The sequence below is a fragment of the Carettochelys insculpta genome, chromosome 7, assembly GCF_033958435.1.
Source record: "Carettochelys insculpta isolate YL-2023 chromosome 7, ASM3395843v1, whole genome shotgun sequence".
Taxonomy (NCBI): Eukaryota; Metazoa; Chordata; order Testudines; family Carettochelyidae; genus Carettochelys; species Carettochelys insculpta.
In genome coordinates this window covers 44,730,434-44,750,276 of record NC_134143.1, presented here as the reverse complement: position 1 = coordinate 44,750,276, position 19,843 = coordinate 44,730,434, and the positions used below count along the sequence as shown (strand labels likewise).

The following is a 19,843-nucleotide window of genomic DNA, read 5'->3' as shown; positions in this document are numbered from 1 at the left end:
TTTTCCTTCAGCTTGGAGATGCTATAGTTGAAATTGCCAGCAACGTAATGTTGGTAGATGACCATGTGTTATGGATGGCCCAGACTGAAAACAAAGCCTGTACCAGGATTGTGCAGTGTGTGGCACACATTACAAATCAGATGTTGATCAGCAATACTCAGGTTATATCAAAGGTATGTAATCAAATTACAATTTTTGTTGGTGTTTGTTTAAAAGAGCTGGTCTTCTATCAGTGTTTTCATTAACATTTTATATGAACAAAAATATTATTGGAAGACAATAAAAGAGCACAAATACAACAGCTGTAGTAAACATTACTCATAGGCTCCCTAACTGACATTCATCTATTTATTATCATGAAGGATTTGTGGAGTTTTCAGATATGGTATTGCTTTTCACTTCAGTTTACCCATCACTATTGGTACTTGGTTTATTTTTAGAAGGCTTAAATTGGGTCAATCAACATTTCCAGTTAGAGGATGAGACAGCATGCTCCATTATTGCCTACAGCTTTTTTATGGCTGTCAGAGAGTGTTGTAGGTATTCATAGCTTAAACAAGTGAGAAAGGCCTGGCTGAAAAGGTGCATCTTGTTGCTCTTGCTACAGGTACCAGCTAGTTTTGTGTTAAGGTTATTTCTATGAGGAGCAAATTGTAGATGCATGGACTTGGTACCAAGACTGCCCAGCCTCCAGCTCCCCCTCAGGACACACAAGCTGAAATCCAAAACCTTCACAATTTTAAAATAAATATTCAAAAAGTTATTGGGTTTGTTTAAAAAAAAAACTCACAAAACCTTGCATGTTGGGGTCACTTCTCCACAGCATTCATTTGGGCATGTTGCTTGAAAGCGAATTCATTGTTAATGTCAATCACAGAGTAGTGCCTATTTGCAAACACGTGTGCACATAGACAAAATGGCATTCATGACCTACCCATATATTTAGCCCCTTCAACAATACAACTTGGGTGAAGTGAGAGGCTCCTAGAGCTTGTACTGTAGCCTGAGCCTAAACATCTGCATCACAATTAAAAAGCCTTTTAGTCTGGACCCTAAGAGCCCAAGTCATCCGGCATGGGCCAGCTGTGGGTTTTTAACTGCAGTGTAGACATATCTTAAAGAAGGAAGTCCTAGGGGAGTCTGATTTTTTCACTAGCAGGTTGTATTCTAGGAGGATCTGATTTGTCTGTTTTTAAAGAAAAAAGTTATTCATTTAAATGGTTATCCATAGAAAAGCATCACTTTCAGTGCCCATTTTTATACGTGCATGTGTTTGTTTAGAATACATTTAATACCTTCCTAAGGCTGACTTTTTATGTAACAGCTAAGGGGATGTTCTATTTGTATAAACTCCTGGTTTATTTTAAATGTCAAGTTCCATAGGTCATTTTTTTCTTGTCACTGCTTCAGGAGGATGTTGACATTCCTATCCAAAGTAATTCTTTCTGTTTATGCAAGCTGTAGATCTGTATCCCTAACCTATTATTAGCTGGGTTCTATCTTTTATTTTTTTTCTTCTTACAATTTTCAGTAGGAGGTATAATGCAGCTGAGTGCTGCTTGTAAATAAACAAATCTGTGGACTTTCTTGTGTAGTTTCATGCAATACTAAACAACTTCTGTTCCTTTTGGAGGCCAGCCAGCAAGCAATTAGCCAGTTTAACTACCTCACAGAAATTGTATTAGTTTATACACTGTGCAGAACTTGAAGTGGCCACCTGTTTTAGATATAATTTCTGAAAAAAATAAGTCTCCTCCTAAATCTCTCAATTGTATGACGTGAACCTGGCCATTTTCTCCTAAGTCTATTCAGTAATTCCTTAAATGGCAATAAATCTAAATTGCATGCACAATAGGAAGGGTAGCCACAAAGACAAATCAGTGAGTTTAGAGAATAAGACAATAGATTGGTTGTATTTATTCGTGCATCCCTAAGTGGGGGGTGATGTATCAAAAACAATGTTCTGTACATTAGGAATGGCCTGTTGTATCTTCTCAAATGTATAAATACCAGATATCTGTGTCCAATGTATAATAACGCATTTGTTGTAAGCAAATATATATATATGCCTTTAAGTTCATATTAACATACAGTGTGAAAGAGAAACTCTTCTTCTGTATGTTATATAAAAAGTAAAAAATAAATTCCGGGGAACACAAAATTCTTCTTTTGGATCGGAAACAAGTGTAAAAGGTACAATGTTTTTGCTTTTAGTGTGCCAGTCTGACATACCAAGATTAAACAAGCTTCATTGTTAATATAGCTATAGTTTAATGAATAACCTACAATACCTTTTCTTTGCTTTGCTTTTGCTTTTCTCTGTCTATGGTAATGGTTTACTTTTAAAAGTTATACAATCCTACCTGTGAATGTCTAGGGAGTGACCTTGCTGGCAACCTTTCTGTCATGAAATAACATGTTCTGTAATTAGGGTTCTACCAAATTCAGGGTCTATTTTGATTAATTTCACAGCCATACTTTCGTTTTTTTGTTTTTTTCATGTTTTGTTTCATGTCACAAATTTAACTATTTAAATCTGAAACTTTGTGATGCTGTAACTGTAGGGCTCCTGACCCAAAGAATAGATGTGGAGTGAAGAGTGTCTCAAAGTTATTGTATGGGGGTTGCGAAACTGCTGGCCTTACTTCTGCACTGCTGATGGTAGTGGTGGTGCTGCCTTCAGAGCTGGGAAGCTGGAGAGTGATGGCCGCTGGTTGTGAACCTATTTCTGAAGACAGAACCATTGCCAAAAGTAGAGATAGCGTTGTGTGGTATTTCTGCTGGTAGAACACTGCCTTCGGAGGTGGGCACTTGAACAACAGCTGCTGCTTTCCAGGTGCCCATCTCGGAAGGCAGCGCAGACCTACGGGTGGCAATACTGCAATCCTTGGCTGCGTCTACACGTGCACGCTACTTCGAAGTAGCGGCACCAACTTCGAAATAGCGCCCGTCACGTCTACACGCGTTGGGCGCTATTTCGAAGTTAACTTCGACGTTAGGCGGCGAGACGTCGAAGTCGCTAACCTCATGAGGAGATAGGAATAGTGCCCGTGTGGACGATCCGCGTCCCGCAACGTCGAAATTGCTGGGTCCTCCATGGCGGCCATCAGCTGGGGGGTTGAGAGACTCTGTCTCTCCAGCCCGTGCAGGGCTCTATGGTCACCGTGTGCAGCAGCCTTTAGCCCAGGGCTTCTGGCTGCTGCTGCTGCAGCGGGGGATTCATGCTGCATGCACAGGGTCTGCAACTCGTTGTCGGCTCTGTGTATCTTGTGCTGTTTAGTGCAAGTGTGTCTGGGAGGAGCCCTTTAAGGGAGCGGCTGGCTGTTGAGTCCGCCCTGTGACCCTGTCTGCAGCTGTGCCTGGCACCCTTATTTCGATGTGTGCTACTGTGGTGTGTAGACGTTCCCTCGCTGCGCCTATTTCGATGTGGTGCTGCACAACGTCGATGTTGAACATCGACGTTGCCAGCCCTGGAGGACGTGTAGACGTTATACATCAAAATAGCCTATTTCGATGTCGCCACATCGAAATAGGCTACTTCGAAGTAGGCTTCACGTGTAGACGTAGCCCTTGTGTGTCAAGACCCTTGTTTTGAGAACCACTGGTCTCTCCCTACGAAATCTGTATAAAACAGAGTAAGAGCACACAAATGACCAGGTTTCACAGTCTGTGATGTGTTTAGCCATGAATTTAGTAGGTCTTTATCTATGATAATGTCTCAGCTCTTTTGGCAAATGCACAAAATAATATTAAAACCTTCCATATATTTTCCACATCTTTCTCTAAACAATCCCACTGAAACTGTCAGAACATTTCAGATTAATTTTTAAAAAAACTTTCCCTTTGGAGGCTTAATCTTCATGCCGTTTGGCATTGTCCTCAGCTGTAAAACTAAGGAGCCATTTTTGCCATCCTCTTAAATATTGCCCTGTTAGGTTCATGGACACCATATTATTTTCTATGTTTATAACACTTGGAAATAAGATTATTAGGGCAGCTTTCCATAAAATTCTTGTTGTTCTGACTGTAATTTGCTATGATTGTAAGGACAGAGTACAGGGTGAAAATTTAAGTTTTGCATCCATCTTTGCCCAGGATATAGCTAGTTCTGCTGATTTACTTTGGATACCTTGTTATATTATGTACCGAATATGTTCTTCTGTGGTTGGCATGAATATTTAAGAACTGCATGACATTTGCAAGAAAATATCTTAAGGGTGGACAGTTTGTTTTGTAGGACACTTTATTTACACAAATAGTAGTTTCATTATTGTGAAAGATTTTGCTTATGTTTACATACCTTCTGTCATGAAAATATCTGAGCTAACATAAATGAAATGATCTCAGTAAGGTAGGGAACTTATCTCCATTAATAAGCTAGCATAAATGGAATGATCTCAGTAAGGTAGGGAACTTATCTCCAGAGGGAGAGATCTGAGGCTCAGGGGCACTCTGACTCATCTAAGGTCACAGAAAGTCATTGACAGAGCTAGTAGTCGAACTCTCACCTTTTGATAACTTGGCCCAGAGAAACTTTTGAGCACAGCATGGAAATCTATACATGCAGGGTGCCTGAAGTTATCCAGGAAAACCTGGTTTCAATTGTAAAGTTTTCCTGCCTGCCTGTTCCAACTCTTAGATATTCAAAACAAAGTAATGGGATATTTTGTGTAATGGGTAAAAAATTCTGCTTCTTGTGTTTTAAAATCTGGAAAGGTGATTGTTTTAGAAAATTACCAGCAACTGAAAACAAAAGTTTAGAATGGAGATATTATGAAACTTTGACTGTAATGGGAGCTGCTGTTCCTGCTATAATTAACAGGATAAATACAATATTGGATACTGGAGCACTTGTGTCTGCCAGGAATTTGCTGCACTTCGTAGCTTTGTTTTGAGCACATACAGACAAACCAGCCATTGAAGTTATTATCATGAGATACCTCTCTTGCTGATGACCAAAGCCAGGCAAGCCAAACTGGCCAGGGAGGACCTAAGGGCAGCAAAGCTGCAGTATTTCCTACCTGTCTCACAATGAGGTTTTAATGTTTTGGCTCCAAGCCTACAACATCCTGAGTAGAACACTGATCAGAAAAATCCTGACAGAATTTTTCTTTTAAGAGAATTTGCCAGTTCATTTAAATCAACCCATTTTCTGGGAATGGCTGGATTTTCACAAATTTACAATAGACCTCAGCTTTCAAAACCGGACTGCCTGAGAAACTTGCCTGGTTTCCTTCTAGCTTGCCCAACCAGCTTCTTGGCATTCCACTGAGCTAGGAGCCTCAAAACTTAAAAGCCAGTGTTCTTGGGCTCACAGTTCCATTTCAGCCTGTCAGTCGAGCTGAGGGAAGACCAGGAGGCTGGAAACCTCTACCTGGTTGGCTGCTTTGGAGCTGGGGGCTTTGGAGACCCTCAAAGAGAAGGCCTTAATAACCTACTGTCCTTACTAACAGTAGAAGAAACTCTTGCCTGTTCAGAGGTGGACAGTTATGAAACGGACAAGAATCATGTCAACTTCAGTCTGCAGTTGCTATGATTTCTGAGTTTCCCGGCTTCATGCAGCTCACAAGCAGAGTGTGCGAGGGAGACTGATAAAAATATTTCTCTTCAGAACTACCACATTTCAGGGATTCCAAAATGAAAAACTGTAATATGTCAATTCAGCAAAAAACAAAAACAAAACTTCAGAATTTCAGGTTTTCATTTTCAGAATATTTTCAAAATCTCCAACATTTTCCTTGGACAGAAAAAACATTTCCCAGCCATATCTAAGCCTGAGTCTTTTGTTTGCTCATTTGTGGGTTTACTCCATCCCCCAGCTAGATAGAAAGTACTTTTCTCTAGCGTGAAGTCACATGAAAATCTTCTACGGGTTGAAACTGCCAACTCTGGCATTCTCTTATCTGGCAGCATTCATTGTCTAGCAGGACCATGACTCTTGCAAAACCAGAGAGTCCTGGGGCTGGGAGGAGGAGTGGCCAGCCAGACCAGCATCAGAACCCAGGGTAGGGCAGCCACTGCTGTCCTGGAAGCAAGGGGGACCAGCAGCAGCCAGGGATCCTGTGCTGATAAGCTGGCATCCCTGGCTCATGGTGGCTCATTCCTGGAGACAGATAGGAAGCTCCTGGCCAGGGGTCTACACACAGCTCCTTGCTGGCAGGGAAGACACAGCTGGGGAGGGTGGCTAGGGGTGTGAGCTGGCAGCCAAGGGGCGTGCAGGTGTGCAGAGGTTTGGGGAGCCCAGGAGTAGGGGCTGAGGCCAGCAGAATTGACCACCCCTGGTCTGGCAAAATCCCTGGTCCAGGACTGCTCAGGTCCTCAGGGTGCTGGACCAAGGAGGTTGAACCTGTACAAAATAAACTTTCCATTGAACTAGTGGCATGCTCAAATTTGCTGTGGTTTGATGTGGCAGTTTCACCCCACTCTAATCAATATTAAGTGGAGTTGAGTTAAGTGGAACTCAATGGCCTAAGGACTTAAGGAGTAGCATACAGAGCTCAGTGCCTAATACACTCTAGAGGAGTCCCTTTGTTTTCTAAAATCAAGGGGCACACTTTCCCTGACATCCCTATTTTCACAAATGGGAAACAAAAGATTAGTTAGAATGTATCATGTGCCACGTGCACCTTTCTTTGTTAATCTAAAATAATCATCAAAACGATGTTCTTCCTGCGCAAATATATCTGATTAACAAAAACCCAGCAGTAGAAAGCTTGCTATTCTTCTGAACTATGTACAATTAAAACTTCCCCATCATCTTTAATTACCACTTCACATAATGAAAGATGAAACACTGTCTCTCTACCACTAATAATAATTGGGTGCTTTGATTGACTATACCCAGCAAATGTGAGCCCACTAATAAGTCCTATATGAGTTCAAAACTAGGACTGATCTATGGAAGCAGTGGTGTACAAACATACCCATTTTGATTATGTGAACCAGAACATGGAAAGTGTAAAAATAGCTCTTGTCTGAGAGAGAAGTTGCACCAAAGATATTTTTTCCTGATTTCCAGGCCTATGTCTAAATGGCTGTATTGTTCTTCTGTGGCTGCACAGTAAATTTTGCATATGCTTTTGTAGGGGAAGTATCTTAGTTAGAGAGAACTCAAGAAAGTTTAATAGTAACAGAGAGGTATCTGTGCTAGTCTGTACTCCAACAAAACAAATCAGCAGACATGTAGCGCTTTAACAACCGAGCTCACTGAATAAATCATTTCCTTAGTCTTTAAAGTGCTACATTTCTGATACCATTTCCCACCCCCCAAGACAGTTTGTTTCCTGAGTGGAACAGAGAGGTAAGGACAGTCATTAGTAACTTCAATATAAAGGATACAACTTAACAAATGAAACCCAAAGTTTCTCTCTTTCCTTAGCTCTGCTATGTATCTGTTCAAGATTTTATACAAATCAGATATAATACGCATTGATATTTCATATTTTCTGTGTTTAGGCGTCTTACTGAAATGTGGTTGCCTCAGGTAATCAAAGTTGACTTCAGAGTTACTCACCAACAACTAATACCATAGGAGAATTTCCCTCCTTTAGGCCCTGATGTGGAGATAGTACCCAAGAAAAGCAAGCATGGCAAGAAAAGTGCTCTCCTGCAATTTCTGGCTGCCTGAAGACACCTTTTGTGGGCTGCTGGAGTCTGTTTAACTTAGAGCGATGCTCAGACTGTTCTGTGTTACTGCTTTGGACTTGACCAGGGTCTGGTGAACAATCAGTGAGCAGCAAAGATACCCAAACAGTGCCAGTTGCCAAACATCAAAGGCAATTAAGATCTGGGCTCATTTATATTATGTGTTGGGAAGAGCAGAACATTCTTGGATGGTTTCTAACACATGTGCTGCTACTAATAGTAGTAGTGTTCTTCTTGCATTTATACGGGTATATGTAACTCCACTGATGTAGTTAATTGCACTAATGTAAAATTGATTTAAGAAGAGAAAAAAGCACCAGGCCTCATGTACATTTATTTGATGTTCTTCTATCATTGTTATACTCATAATAAAGGTGAAATTACTACATAATTAATTTTTTATTAGTTTTACTGAGTTATTTTTCATGTGTATATATGTGTAATATATAGTGTATTCAAAATACGTATTTCATAATGCAGTTTCTCTTTAAAGTATGTTAGAAGCATACCAGTTTCTCAATGTGTTTTTTGGCAGGTTTCCCTTAATATTGCTCTGGAGGCCTTTATGATCAAGCCATCTAACTTCTTAGGAATGACTTGCACTGCCTTCCAGAAAATATCTGAAAAGTCAGACAGGCCACTGACTCATGATGTGGGGAGCTGGGAAGCAAACTATCAACCAGACCAACATCTGAATTTGAAGTGCAATGCTGGAAATCAAGGTGGTTCTTTGATTAATTTTTCTACCAAAGTAAGTGGTATAAACAGTTCTGTACAACTGATTCATATATATGTTTTCACCTTTATCATGTTTTCAAAGCAGATTAATACTTTATCATGGCAGAGCTCAACCTGGTTATCCTAAATGATTATATGAGCTTTTATTTTTTTAAATTGATTAATAAGAGAAGAAATCGTAACTTGTTAGTTTTAAATATTTGATTCAAGTATGATGCAAGTGAGTATTTTACTTATAGTACCAGGGTGCTCTGTTTACAGATATAGCACAAATATTTCCAATCATGATGTAAAAAATCAGCATACTTAAACAGAAATGAGTGTATATTTTGCAATATATGGGCTCAATCCTACAAACTTCTACCAAGTTTTCTCTAAGGAACTCTCAGGTGAGTTAAATTTGGACTGACAGTGAAATTTCCAGAAAAATTGTCTTTGTTTCCATTAAATAGTTTTACACATCTTATCGCCAAAACTTGATATAAAAGAAGAGCATTACTTCGGAGATTTTGAACAGCCTAAGGAAAACAATCATAAATAAGCCCCTTAATAGAATGCAGTATTATTATCCAATAACAAAGTGGAACAATTACATTTTTATCTAGCAGGAAATGGAAATTTGCATTTGGTTGAGCATGTTATTAAATTTAAGTACACTAGGGCTGAATTTTAGTTATCCTCCAACAGCATCTCATTTCAATAGTCTTATTCCTTGAAATAAAGATTACTCCAAAATTATACTTTTCTGGGTAATATTACAAGCTTCCTGAATGTGCAGTAAACTCTTTCATACCTAGCAACCCTGGGACTGGGGTGGGGGGCGTTGCTGGATATTCAAATATTCCGGTTAATGGAGAGCTGCTGTGGGGAGGCACAGGCAGTGCCCCCAGTAAGAAAATTTAGCTCCTCCCCCATCTCCCCCCCATGCCAGCTCCTGCTCAACTGCTGCTACATTTACCTTTTGGTGGAGACAGCAGGAGCCACTTGCGGGTCAGTGGACATCGCCATGGCGATGCTTGTGGGGTGGTGGAGCCCCACAAGGAGCCACTTGTGGGGCAACAGACACAGCTGCGCCTAAGAGGATCCACTTGTGGGGTGGTGGGCAGAGCCGTGCCCCGCAAGGAGCTGCTTGGGGGAGGGATATTGCTGCCCGGATGCCACGTGGCGTGAGGAGCCTGGAGGACTCCCACTCAACCTGGGGTGGGGATCGCACAGCACCCCAGGACTCTCAGGGGAAAGAAAGGAGGCCATATTTGCCAGTGTTATGCCAGTTATCTGAGAGTTTCAGTTGATCAAATAGTGGATAAACAAGAGTTTACTGTACTTTGGTTGTAGTTATTTTCTTAGTGCTGTCTTTTGAGCCTCTGTATTACTTGGGTAATAGCAATGTTGTGCTGGAGGGAGCGGTCAGAAGAATCTTGTAAAATTCTGACATCAAATTGAGGGAAGGAGGGGATAGCTTTCCCCCTTTGATAGTTTAGTAACATCCTGGGAACGATGAACACCATCTGTATCTAGGATGATTTACAAAGATACTTCTGCAGAGCAACAGTGTTGCCCTTGGAATGCGCAAGATTTAATTTAGTGTTAGGGATTACATTAAAAAGAAAACAAGAATGATCCCTAGGGGCTGGTACCCCTGCACCTTCCTACAAAACAAGTGATCAATATAGAGAGATATACACACGCAGTTCAAATTATACACTGAGCACTGTGATATAGATAGTCTATGACTCAAGCAGAAGTTGTAAGCTTAATGCAGAATTTACTGGAAAGGGTCCTTGGACTCTTATGCAGGTCAGACAAGATGATTATAATGGTTCCTTCAGGACCTAAAATATATAAATCTGTGAATGGGCTTTGTATATTTGTCAGGAACAAAGTATAAACAATTCCAGTTAATGCACTTCACAGAAGTGTGTTTGCCAAGTTATGAGGTCTCCTTCTTTGGGTATGGTTAAGCATTTTGTTTTAAGTAGGAAAGCAAATAGATTCCCCAGCCCCTCATCCTTCATGTCAGTAAGCACATATAAGCCAGGCACACAGGATTTATTTCAAGCTAAGGCAGAACATTCTGGTTGAAGCCCTTTTGTAAAAAGTTGGCAGTGCATCAGTGCATAAAGAGCCATTATAATCTTTTCTTACATATTTTGCCATGTTTATCGAAAGCATCCAAGTCAGAATTTCCATCCAAATTTGTGTTTTCATATCTAGTTTCAGTGGACAAGAAGATATTTTAAACTGCAGGTGCAATAGAGTATTCATGTAAATGTTTTTTAGATTCCCCATTGTTCCCTAATTATAACCAAATGTAAGGTTTCATCAGGAATGTACTGCTACATTTGATACCAAACTAGGACTTGCAAATACAGCAAGTCTTCCTTAAATGGAAACTGTCATTTTTCATAACTTTATCATTCATTTTTTCTTTTCACTTTGTTTACAATAACTCCTTGAAAATGAAACCATTTCCTTACACAGTTCACCTTTCCAACACATGTGAAAAGCATTTTTCACATGAGTACAGAGCTGCTGGAATTGATCATTCTTTTTTAGAAGAGAAGAGCACTGAAGCGTTTGTTCTGTGAAAGTGATAGGGACTCTGTAAATAGATACAAACATAACAAAGTAGGTTAATTTGTGGTCCTATTAAATTTGACAGCCCCTTTAACCTATACATAGGTAAGTTTAAAAAAGTATATTTGAGCGTGAGTCAAACACTTCTTAACTGAATGTTTGTGTATTATACTGAGAACAGAAATGAGCTCTGAATAGAAGGTAAGTATAAATTACGCTTGCCGTGCTAACGCATGTTTTCAGTCACTAAGAACTTTTTAGAAACTTTCTCTTTGTGGTGGAAATTTTCCAGACTTGGTCACTTTTCAAAGATGACCTGGTGTAGGAAGCCTGAGTAAAACTGATTTTTGAATACAAGAGAAGTGAATATTGCCTTAATTTTTATAGTAAAAAAAAAATAAAGCCAATCTAATGATACATGTAAAATGGTTGAGAAGTCAAAGTTGGCATAGAAATAGCTCTCTTTGAGGAGAAAGTGCCTGTAAAGTGTTCTAGTGTTCGTTGATTTTGATTTGATCAAGTTACGAAACTTTGAAAAGTGTAAATTGATCAAATACAGTGCATGACATAGAAAGTACTCATAAAGTTTGTGGATAATACCAAGCTGGGAGGGGTTGTGAATGCTTTGGAGGATACAATTATTATTAAGACTGATCTGGACAAAATGAAAAAATGGTCTGAGGTAAATAGGATTTAATAAGGACAAGCGCAAAGTATTCCCCTTAGAAAAGAACAATCAGTTGCACAAATACAAAAATGACTGCCTGGGAAGGAGTGCTGTAGAAAAAAGCCGAGGTTTCACAGTGGATCACAAGTGGAGTTTTAGGTTTGACATTAGTAAAATATTCCTAATTGTCAGGGTTGTTAAGCACTGGAATGAATTGCATAGGGACATTGTGGAATCATTGGATCTGTTTAGAAACAGATTAGATGGACATCTGTCAGTATAGTCCAGAGAATACGTAGTCCTGCCATGAGTGCAGGGGACTGGGCTTGATGACCTCTCAAAGTTCCTTCCAGTCTATATCCTATGATTCCATAGGAGTTACGCTAAATTTGTAAATTGTGTCACTAACTAGGGTTTGAGTCGTTATAGCTAACTTAAATGCATAGCAGAGAGCATACTAAAATGCATATAGTATGAGGCACAGGGACAGGCCCTTGTACAAAGGTATTCTACCACCACCATGCTGCTATGTGACAGTGTGATCCTTTGGTCTTGTGTTTCAAATGCACGTGCATAATTTTAGTAGTATCATCGACTTCTTGTCAGTAAAGTAGGAGTACTTAAGCATTTAGAGCCCCAAGATCCAAAGATGTAGAATTAGAAAGATTTGGACATACAAATACATAAAGAATTCTGGCTATATCTGCACTAGCCCCAAACTTCGAAATGGCCATGCAAACGGCCATTTCAAAGTTTACTAATGAAGCGCTGAAATGCATATTCAGCGCTTCATTAGCATGCGGGCGGCCGCAGCACTTCGAAATTGACACGCCTCGCTGCTGTGCGGCTCGTCCCGACAGGGCTCCTTTTCGAAAGTACCCCGCCTACTTCGAAGTCCCCTTATTCCCATCAGCTGATGGGAATAAGGGGACTTCGAAGTAGGCGGGGTCCTTTCGAAAAGGAGCCCCGTTGGGACGAGCCGCGCGGCGGCGAGATGCGTCAATTTCGAAGTGCCACAGCCGCCCGCATACTAATGAAGCGCTGAATATGCATTTCAGCGCTTCATTAGTAAACTTCGAAATGGCCATTTGCGTGGCCATTTCGAAGTTTGGGGCTAGTGTAGACACGGCCTCTAAATGGCATCAAGTTTCCAATTGATAAAGAACATTGTACTATATGAGGTTTCATTGTTCTTCAAGACATTTGATTTTTTAAATTCTCTCTCAAGTCTCCTATATATTTTGTTTTGACATCTCAAGAGGTTATTTCAGTATCACATTTTTCATGTTCTTTTGTTGGTTTATTTATACATTATGCAGTAGTATCCTAACATAGTCATAGGTCACCTGTGATTTCACAGAACATTGAACAGAGACTAAATCCATATTTTTATTCAGTAATATCAGTAAACCAAAAGAAAATTCATCAGAGAAAACAAACATTGAAAGCAAGTCATTTTTAAACAAATACATAAATCTGTTCATAAAGTGTAGTAATAATACTATTTTAGGCAAAGGGATCTGTGTGGCCTAAGGGTCCCTATGCGTGGATGATTTTATATGGCTAAGAGCTGGGAGAAGGCTGACATGAAGCACATGGTTTGGACAGATGCATTCATTAGAGGAGCATCTGTTCAAGGAGATATTCTATATCCTAGTAAAGAGGAAAGGATAGAGGTTCATGAAGTGCACACCAAGGCAGACAACTAAATATTGACAACATTTATAAGTGCTCAAATTTAAATGTTAGAAGCCTGAATTATAATCTGGATAAATTTACAAGTCTGGTATTAAATATTGACATAAATATACACCTAAGAAATTTGGTGGAACAATGATAATCAATGGGATAAGGTAATATCAAGGAACAAAATACAGAGCAATGAGTGAGTAGATTATGCTAGTGTGAGCATGATGCCATATTTGAAAGAAAGCAAACAGTCCTAATACAGTAATGATTCAGGTCCATAGAATTTCTATGGTGAAATAATGGCTACAGCAGGAGGACCAATTCACAACCATCTGACTTGGATGGCAACAGTGATTGTGAAATGCCTATGAGGGTTAGAGTGGCTGTAAAATCAGAAAATGCAGTAATAATGGGAGGGGGTGGTGTGGGGTAGCTGTCCCATGTTGGCTGACTATGTGTCACCTCAGGAGTGACATAGAAAAATTTGAACACCCTGATTTAGGGGCAACAAGTGCAGTGGGACATAGGGTCACCAGCCCCATGACTTTCTCCCCAAACCAGAAAATGGGCTGGAAGAACCTCCTCCATCCCAGGCCCCACCTCTCCTCTGCCCTGCTCTGCCCTTTCACCTCCGTCTCCCTACCTTGCTTCACTCCCACTCTGCCTCTTCCCCAGCTCCTCTCTGACCAATGCAGCCAGGGGGCTATTGGGATCAGAGGTCTGGCATCAGCAGCAGGGTTCTACCCTGCCCCTGCCATCCCCCCCCCCGCCGCATTGTCTCCCATATTGGCAGCAGTGAGGGAAGCGGCATGCCAGGAGAGCAGAGGGAGCTGGAGCTCCATTGCTCCACTTCTCCTACCATTGCAAGTGAGTGCAGGGAGACCAGACCCTGGCTGTTGGCGCCTGGGCTCCCTCTTCCCTGTTATTCCACCCGAATGCCCAGAGACTCTGGCCCCTCATGCTCCCTGAGTATCTCCCCTACCATTAATGATGGCTTCTTGGAGCATCTAGTCTTGGACCCAACAAGGGCAGAGGCAGTTCTTGATTTAGTCTGAAGTGCTGCATAGAATTTGGTCCAGGAAGTGAATATAGCTGAACTATTTGGTAATAGCAGCCGTAATGTAATTAAATTTAACATAATTAAATAAAAAAGAAACCCACCATAGCCGCATTTAAATTTAGAAAGCGAAACCACACATAAGTGAGGAAGCTAATCAAAGCTTTGCGACCGGGTGCTTGCGAACAGGAGGGAGTTTTGAGAGGCTCTCCTGGAGGAGGAGAAGGAAGGAGCAAATTAAGCACCTTGGGGTAAGTGGCTGCTTGTGTTTGGGGGTTCTGGGCTTGTGTTTGCTTGTTTGTTTGGAGTTTGGAGTGCTGAGCTGAGTGTTTGTTTGAAAGGCCGTGTGCTCAGGCAGGCAGTTGGAAGCTGTGAATCTTGATTAGGTTTGAATCGAAACACCATGTGCTGATTGGCTGAGCTGTAGGCAGAGGGAGGAGCTATCAGGGAGACTGAGGGAGCTTTGCGACCGAGTGCTTGCGAACAGGGTGAGTGCTAACAGGAGGGAGTTTTGAGAGGGGAGTTGAGAGGGGGAGCTTGGAGGGAGCCAGTGACTTCTATTGCCCTTAAACTTAAATCCTTTATAACAACCTCTATCTGAAACATTTAATTAAACCCTCATATATAATTAGAGTAGGAAATGGAGGCAGAAGCCCAGCAGCAGACTGGGGGCTATCCTGTTTATTGTGTCGAGTGCAATATGTATGACTACCTACCCTGTTGGGGGGTGGCGTATGTGTGCGCTCAATGCAAGGAGCTCCTGGCCTTCAGAGACCGAGTGTGTGCTTTGGAGGCCAGGGTGGCTGAACTGGAGGAGCTAAGGAAGGCAGAGGTGTTTGTTGATGAGACTTTCCAGGACATAGTAGAGCTGTCCCACCTCCAATCTGACAGTCCTGATGCTGTTACAAAGGATGAAAGGCTCAGGGAAGGAGAGCAGTCAATGGGAGCAGAGGGAAACCATCCCATAGTTGGGACCCTCCTTCCAGAGGGTGCTATGGTATCCTCTCGCGCCGAGGATACTTCTCCGGGGGAGAGAGCGCCAGCTGTTAGGAAGAAGCAGGTTTTAGTAATAGGGGATTCGATCATTAGAAATATAGATAGTTGGGTTTGTGATGACCAGGAGAACCGTATGGTGACTTGCCTGCCTGGTGCGAAGGTTGCGGATCTCTCGAGGCATCTAGACAGACTTATGGGCAGTGCTGGGGAGGAGCCGGTGGTCGTGGTACATGTCGGTACCAATGACATAGGGAAGGGTAGAAGAGATGTTCTGGAGGCCAAATTTAGGTTACTAGGAAAGAGACTGAAATCCAGAACATCTATGGTGGCATTCTCTGAAATGCTTCCAGTTCCACGCGCAGGGCCAGATAGACAGGCAGAACTTCAGAGTCTCAATGCGTGGATGAGACGATGGTGTAGGGAAGAGAGGTTTAGATTTATTAGGAACTGGGGACACTTTTGGGGTAGGGGGAGCCTATACAGGAATGATGGGCTCCACCTAAATCAAGGTGGATCCAGACTGCTGGCATTAAACATTAAAAAGGTCGTAGAGCAGTTTTTAAACTAAGAGGTGGGGGAAAGCCGATTGGTGCGGGGGAGCACGTGGATCGGACGGAGACTTCTCTTACACGAGGCTCCATAGATAGGGATTCCCTAGAAGTTAGTCAGATAGGGAACGTGGGAAATAATATATGGGCAAGATCAGATGTGAAACAATCGCATATAAAAAAATCCAACGCGTCTGTGAAAGGCGGACATATAAATAGTGGTAGTTTTTTAAAGTGCTTTTACACTAATGCTAGGAGTCTGTCTAATAAGATGGGTGAACTGGAGTACCTCATATCAAAGGAGGAAGTTGACATAATAGGCATCACAGAAACATGGTGGAATGAGGACAATCAGTGGGACACTATCATACCGGGGTATAAATTATATCGGAAAGACAGAACAGGTCGTGCGGGTGGCGGAGTGGTACTATATGTGAAGGATAATATAGAATCAAATGAAGCAAAAATCCTAAAGGAATCAAAATGTTCCATAGAATCATTATGGATAACAATTCATTCCTCTAATATGAATATGGCATTAGGAATATATTACCGACCACCTAACCAGGACAGTGATAGTGATGCTGAAATGTTAAGGGAGATTAGAGAGGCTATCAAAATAAAAAACACAGTAATAATAGGAGATTTCAATTATCCCCATATTGATTTGGTACATGTCACCTCAGGACGGGATTCAGAGATTAAATTTCTTGATGCCTTAAATGACTGCTTCTTGGAGCAGCTAGCACAGGAACCCACAAGGGGGGAGTCAATTCTCGATCTAGTCCTGACTGAAACGCAGGATCTGGTCCAAGAGGTAACGGTTACTGGACCGCTTGGAAATAGTGACCACAATATAATAACTTTTAATATTCCTGTGTTGGGAAGAACACCGCAGCAGTCAAACACTCCTGCATTTAATTTCAAAAAGGGGAATTACACGAAAATGAGGAAGCTAGTTAAACAGAAACTAAAAGATAGAGTAATTAAACTAAAATCCCTGGAAGCTGCATGGAAACTGTTTAAAGACACCATACTAGAGGCCCAACTTAAATGTATACCCCAAATAAAAAAACACAGTAAGAGACCTAACAAAGAACCACCATGGCTAAACAGCCATGTTAAAAAGGCAGTGAGAGAGAAAAGGGCAGCTTTTAAAAAGTGGAAGTCAAATCCTAGTGAGGAAAATAGAAAGGAACACAAACACTCCCAAATTAAGTGTCATAATGCAGTAAGAAAAGCCAAAAAAGATTTTGAGGAACAGCTAGCCAAAAATTCAAAAAATGATAGAAAATGTTTTTTAAATACATTAGAAGCAGGAAGCCTGCTAAAAAAGCAGTGGGGCCCTTGGACGATAAAGATATAAAAGAAGCGATCAAGGAAGACAGTGCCATTGCGGAGCGATTAAATGATTTCTTTGCTTCAGTCTTCACGGCTGAGGATGTTACAGAGGTTCCTAAATCTGAGCCAGCCTTTTTAGGTGACAAATCTGAGGAACTCTCCCAGACTGAAGTGACATTAGAGGAGGTTTTGGAGTTAATTGATAAGCTGAATAGTAACAAGTCTCCAGGACCAGACAGTATTCACCCAAGGGTTCTGAAAGAACTCAAATGTGAAATTGCGGAGTTATTAACAGTGGTTTGTAACCTATCCTTTAAATCCGCTTCATACCCAATGACTGGAAGATGGCCAGTATAACGCCAATATTTAAAAAAGGCTCTAGAGGAGACCCTGGCAATTATAGACCGATAAGTCTAACATCAGTACCAGGCAAATTAGTAGAAACAATAGTAAAGAATAAAATTGCAAGGCACGTAGCAGAGCACGAATTGTTGGGCAAAAGTCAGCATGGTTTCTGCAGAGGGAAGTCATGTCTAACTAATCTATTAGAATTCTTTGAAGGGTTTAATAAACATGCGGACAAGGGGCACCCAGTGGACATAATATACCTAGATTTCCAGAAAGCCTTTGACACGGTCCCACACCAAAGGCTTTTATGTAAATTAGGCGGTCATGGGATAGGAGGAAAGATCCTTTCATGGATCGGGAATTGGTTAAAAGACAGAAAACAAAGGGTTGGAATAAATGGTAAATTTTCAAAATGGAGGAGGGTAACTAGTGGTGTTCCCCAGAGGTCAGTCCTGGGACTGATCCTGTTCAACTTGTTCATCAATGACCTAGAAAATGAGGTAAGCGGTGAGGTGGCAAAGTTTGCAGATGACACCAAGTTGTTCAGGACAGTCAAAACCGAAAGGGATTGTGAAGAACGACAAAAAGATCTCAGCAAACTGAGTGATTGGGCAGCAAAATGGCAAATAAAATTTAATGTGGGTAAGTGTAAGGTAATGCACATTGGAAAAAATAACCCAAATTACACGTACAACATGATGGGGTCAAATTTAGCTACGACAGATCAGGAAAGGGATCTTGGAGTTATAGTGGATAGTTCTCTGAAGACATCCACGCAGTGTGCAGCGGCTGTTAGTAAGGCAAATAGGATGTTAGGAATTATTAAAAAAGGGATAGATAATAAGACAAAAGATATCATACTTTCCCAATATAAAACTATGGTACGCCCACATCTTGAGTACTGTGTGCAGATGTGGTCTCCTCACCTCAAAAAAGATATATTGGCATTAGAAAAGGTTCAGAAAAGGGCGACTAAGATGATTAGGGGTTTGGAACGGGTCCCATATGGGGAGAGGCTAGAGAGACTGGGACTTTTCAGTCTGGAAAAGAGGCGATTGAGGGGCGTTATGATAGAGGTATATAAAATCATGAATGGTGTGGAGAAAGTGAATATAGAAAAATTATTTACCTTTTCCCATAATACAAGAACTAGGGGACACCAAATGAAATTGATGAGTAGTAGGTTCAAAACTAATAAAAGGAAATTTTTCTTCACACAGCGCACAGTCAACCTGTGGAACTCCTTGCCGGAGGAGGCTGTGAAGGCGAAGACTTTATTAGGGTTTAAAAAAGAGCTCGATAAATTTTTGCAGGTTAGGTCCATAAATGGCTATTAGCCAGAGGTAAAGTATGGTGCCCTAGCCTTCAGTACAAGGGCAGGAGATGGATGGCAGGAGATAAATCACTTGATCATTGTCTTCTGTTCTCCTTCTCTGGGGCACCTGACATTGGCCGCTGTCGGCAGACAGGATACTGGGCTGGATGGACCTTTGGTCTGACCCAGTATGGCCATTCTTATGTTCTTACGTTCGTATGTTCTAACAGAAATTAAAAGGTAGAGCCACACAAGCTGCAAAGGGTGAAAGTGTAATTAGAAAGGCCAAAAAGTATTCGAAGAGCTCATAGCAAAAGATACAAAAACTAACAACAATTTTTTCAAGTACCTCGAAAGCCAGAAGCCTTTCAAATAGTCAATGAGGCCACTGTATGATTGCTAAAGGAGCACTTGAGGCCATGGCAAGGAAGCAAAATGAATTCTTTGCATCAGACTTCATTGCAGAGGCTGTGAGGGATATTTCCATGCTGAAGCCCTTCTTTTTAGGTGAAAAATCTGAAGAATTGTCACAGATTGCAGTGTCAGTAGAGAGATTTTTGCGACAGATTGATAAATTAAACAGTAATAAATAAGTAGGACCAGAAGATATTCATCCATGGGTTCTGAAGAAACTCAAATACATCATTACTACTTAAATCACCCTCCATACCATATGAGTGGAACACAGCTAATGTTATGATGATTTTTTTTTTTTAAAAAAAGGCTCTGGGGGTGATCCTGGTAATTATAGGTTAGTAAGTTTAACTTCTGTCACTGGAAAATGTCTGAAAATAGAATAAAGAACAGAATTGTCAGACATATAGATGAACACAGTATGTTGGGTAAGAGTCAACAATGCTTTTGTAAATGGAAATCATCACCAATCTATTAGAATTCTTTGAGGGAGTTTACATCATGTGGAG

At 41.1% G+C, this 19,843-nt stretch overlaps 1 protein-coding gene across 3 annotated transcripts in view; it reads left to right on the top strand.

Moving 5' to 3' along the window:
• The window catches only part of ADGRA1 (adhesion G protein-coupled receptor A1), a 513,902-nt gene that overhangs the window by 290,398 nt on the left and 203,661 nt on the right, over positions 1–19,843 (top strand). For 2 of the 3 annotated variants that reach the window (XM_075000431.1, XM_075000430.1), the window contains 2 exons: positions 12–173; positions 8,180–8,395. In XM_075000431.1, coding sequence (XP_074856532.1) covers positions 12–173; positions 8,180–8,395 — 378 coding nt within the window. Of the gene's footprint in view, positions 1–11; positions 174–8,179; positions 8,396–19,843 lie in introns of those variants that run through there. The other variant, XM_075000432.1, reaches the window with a different exon arrangement.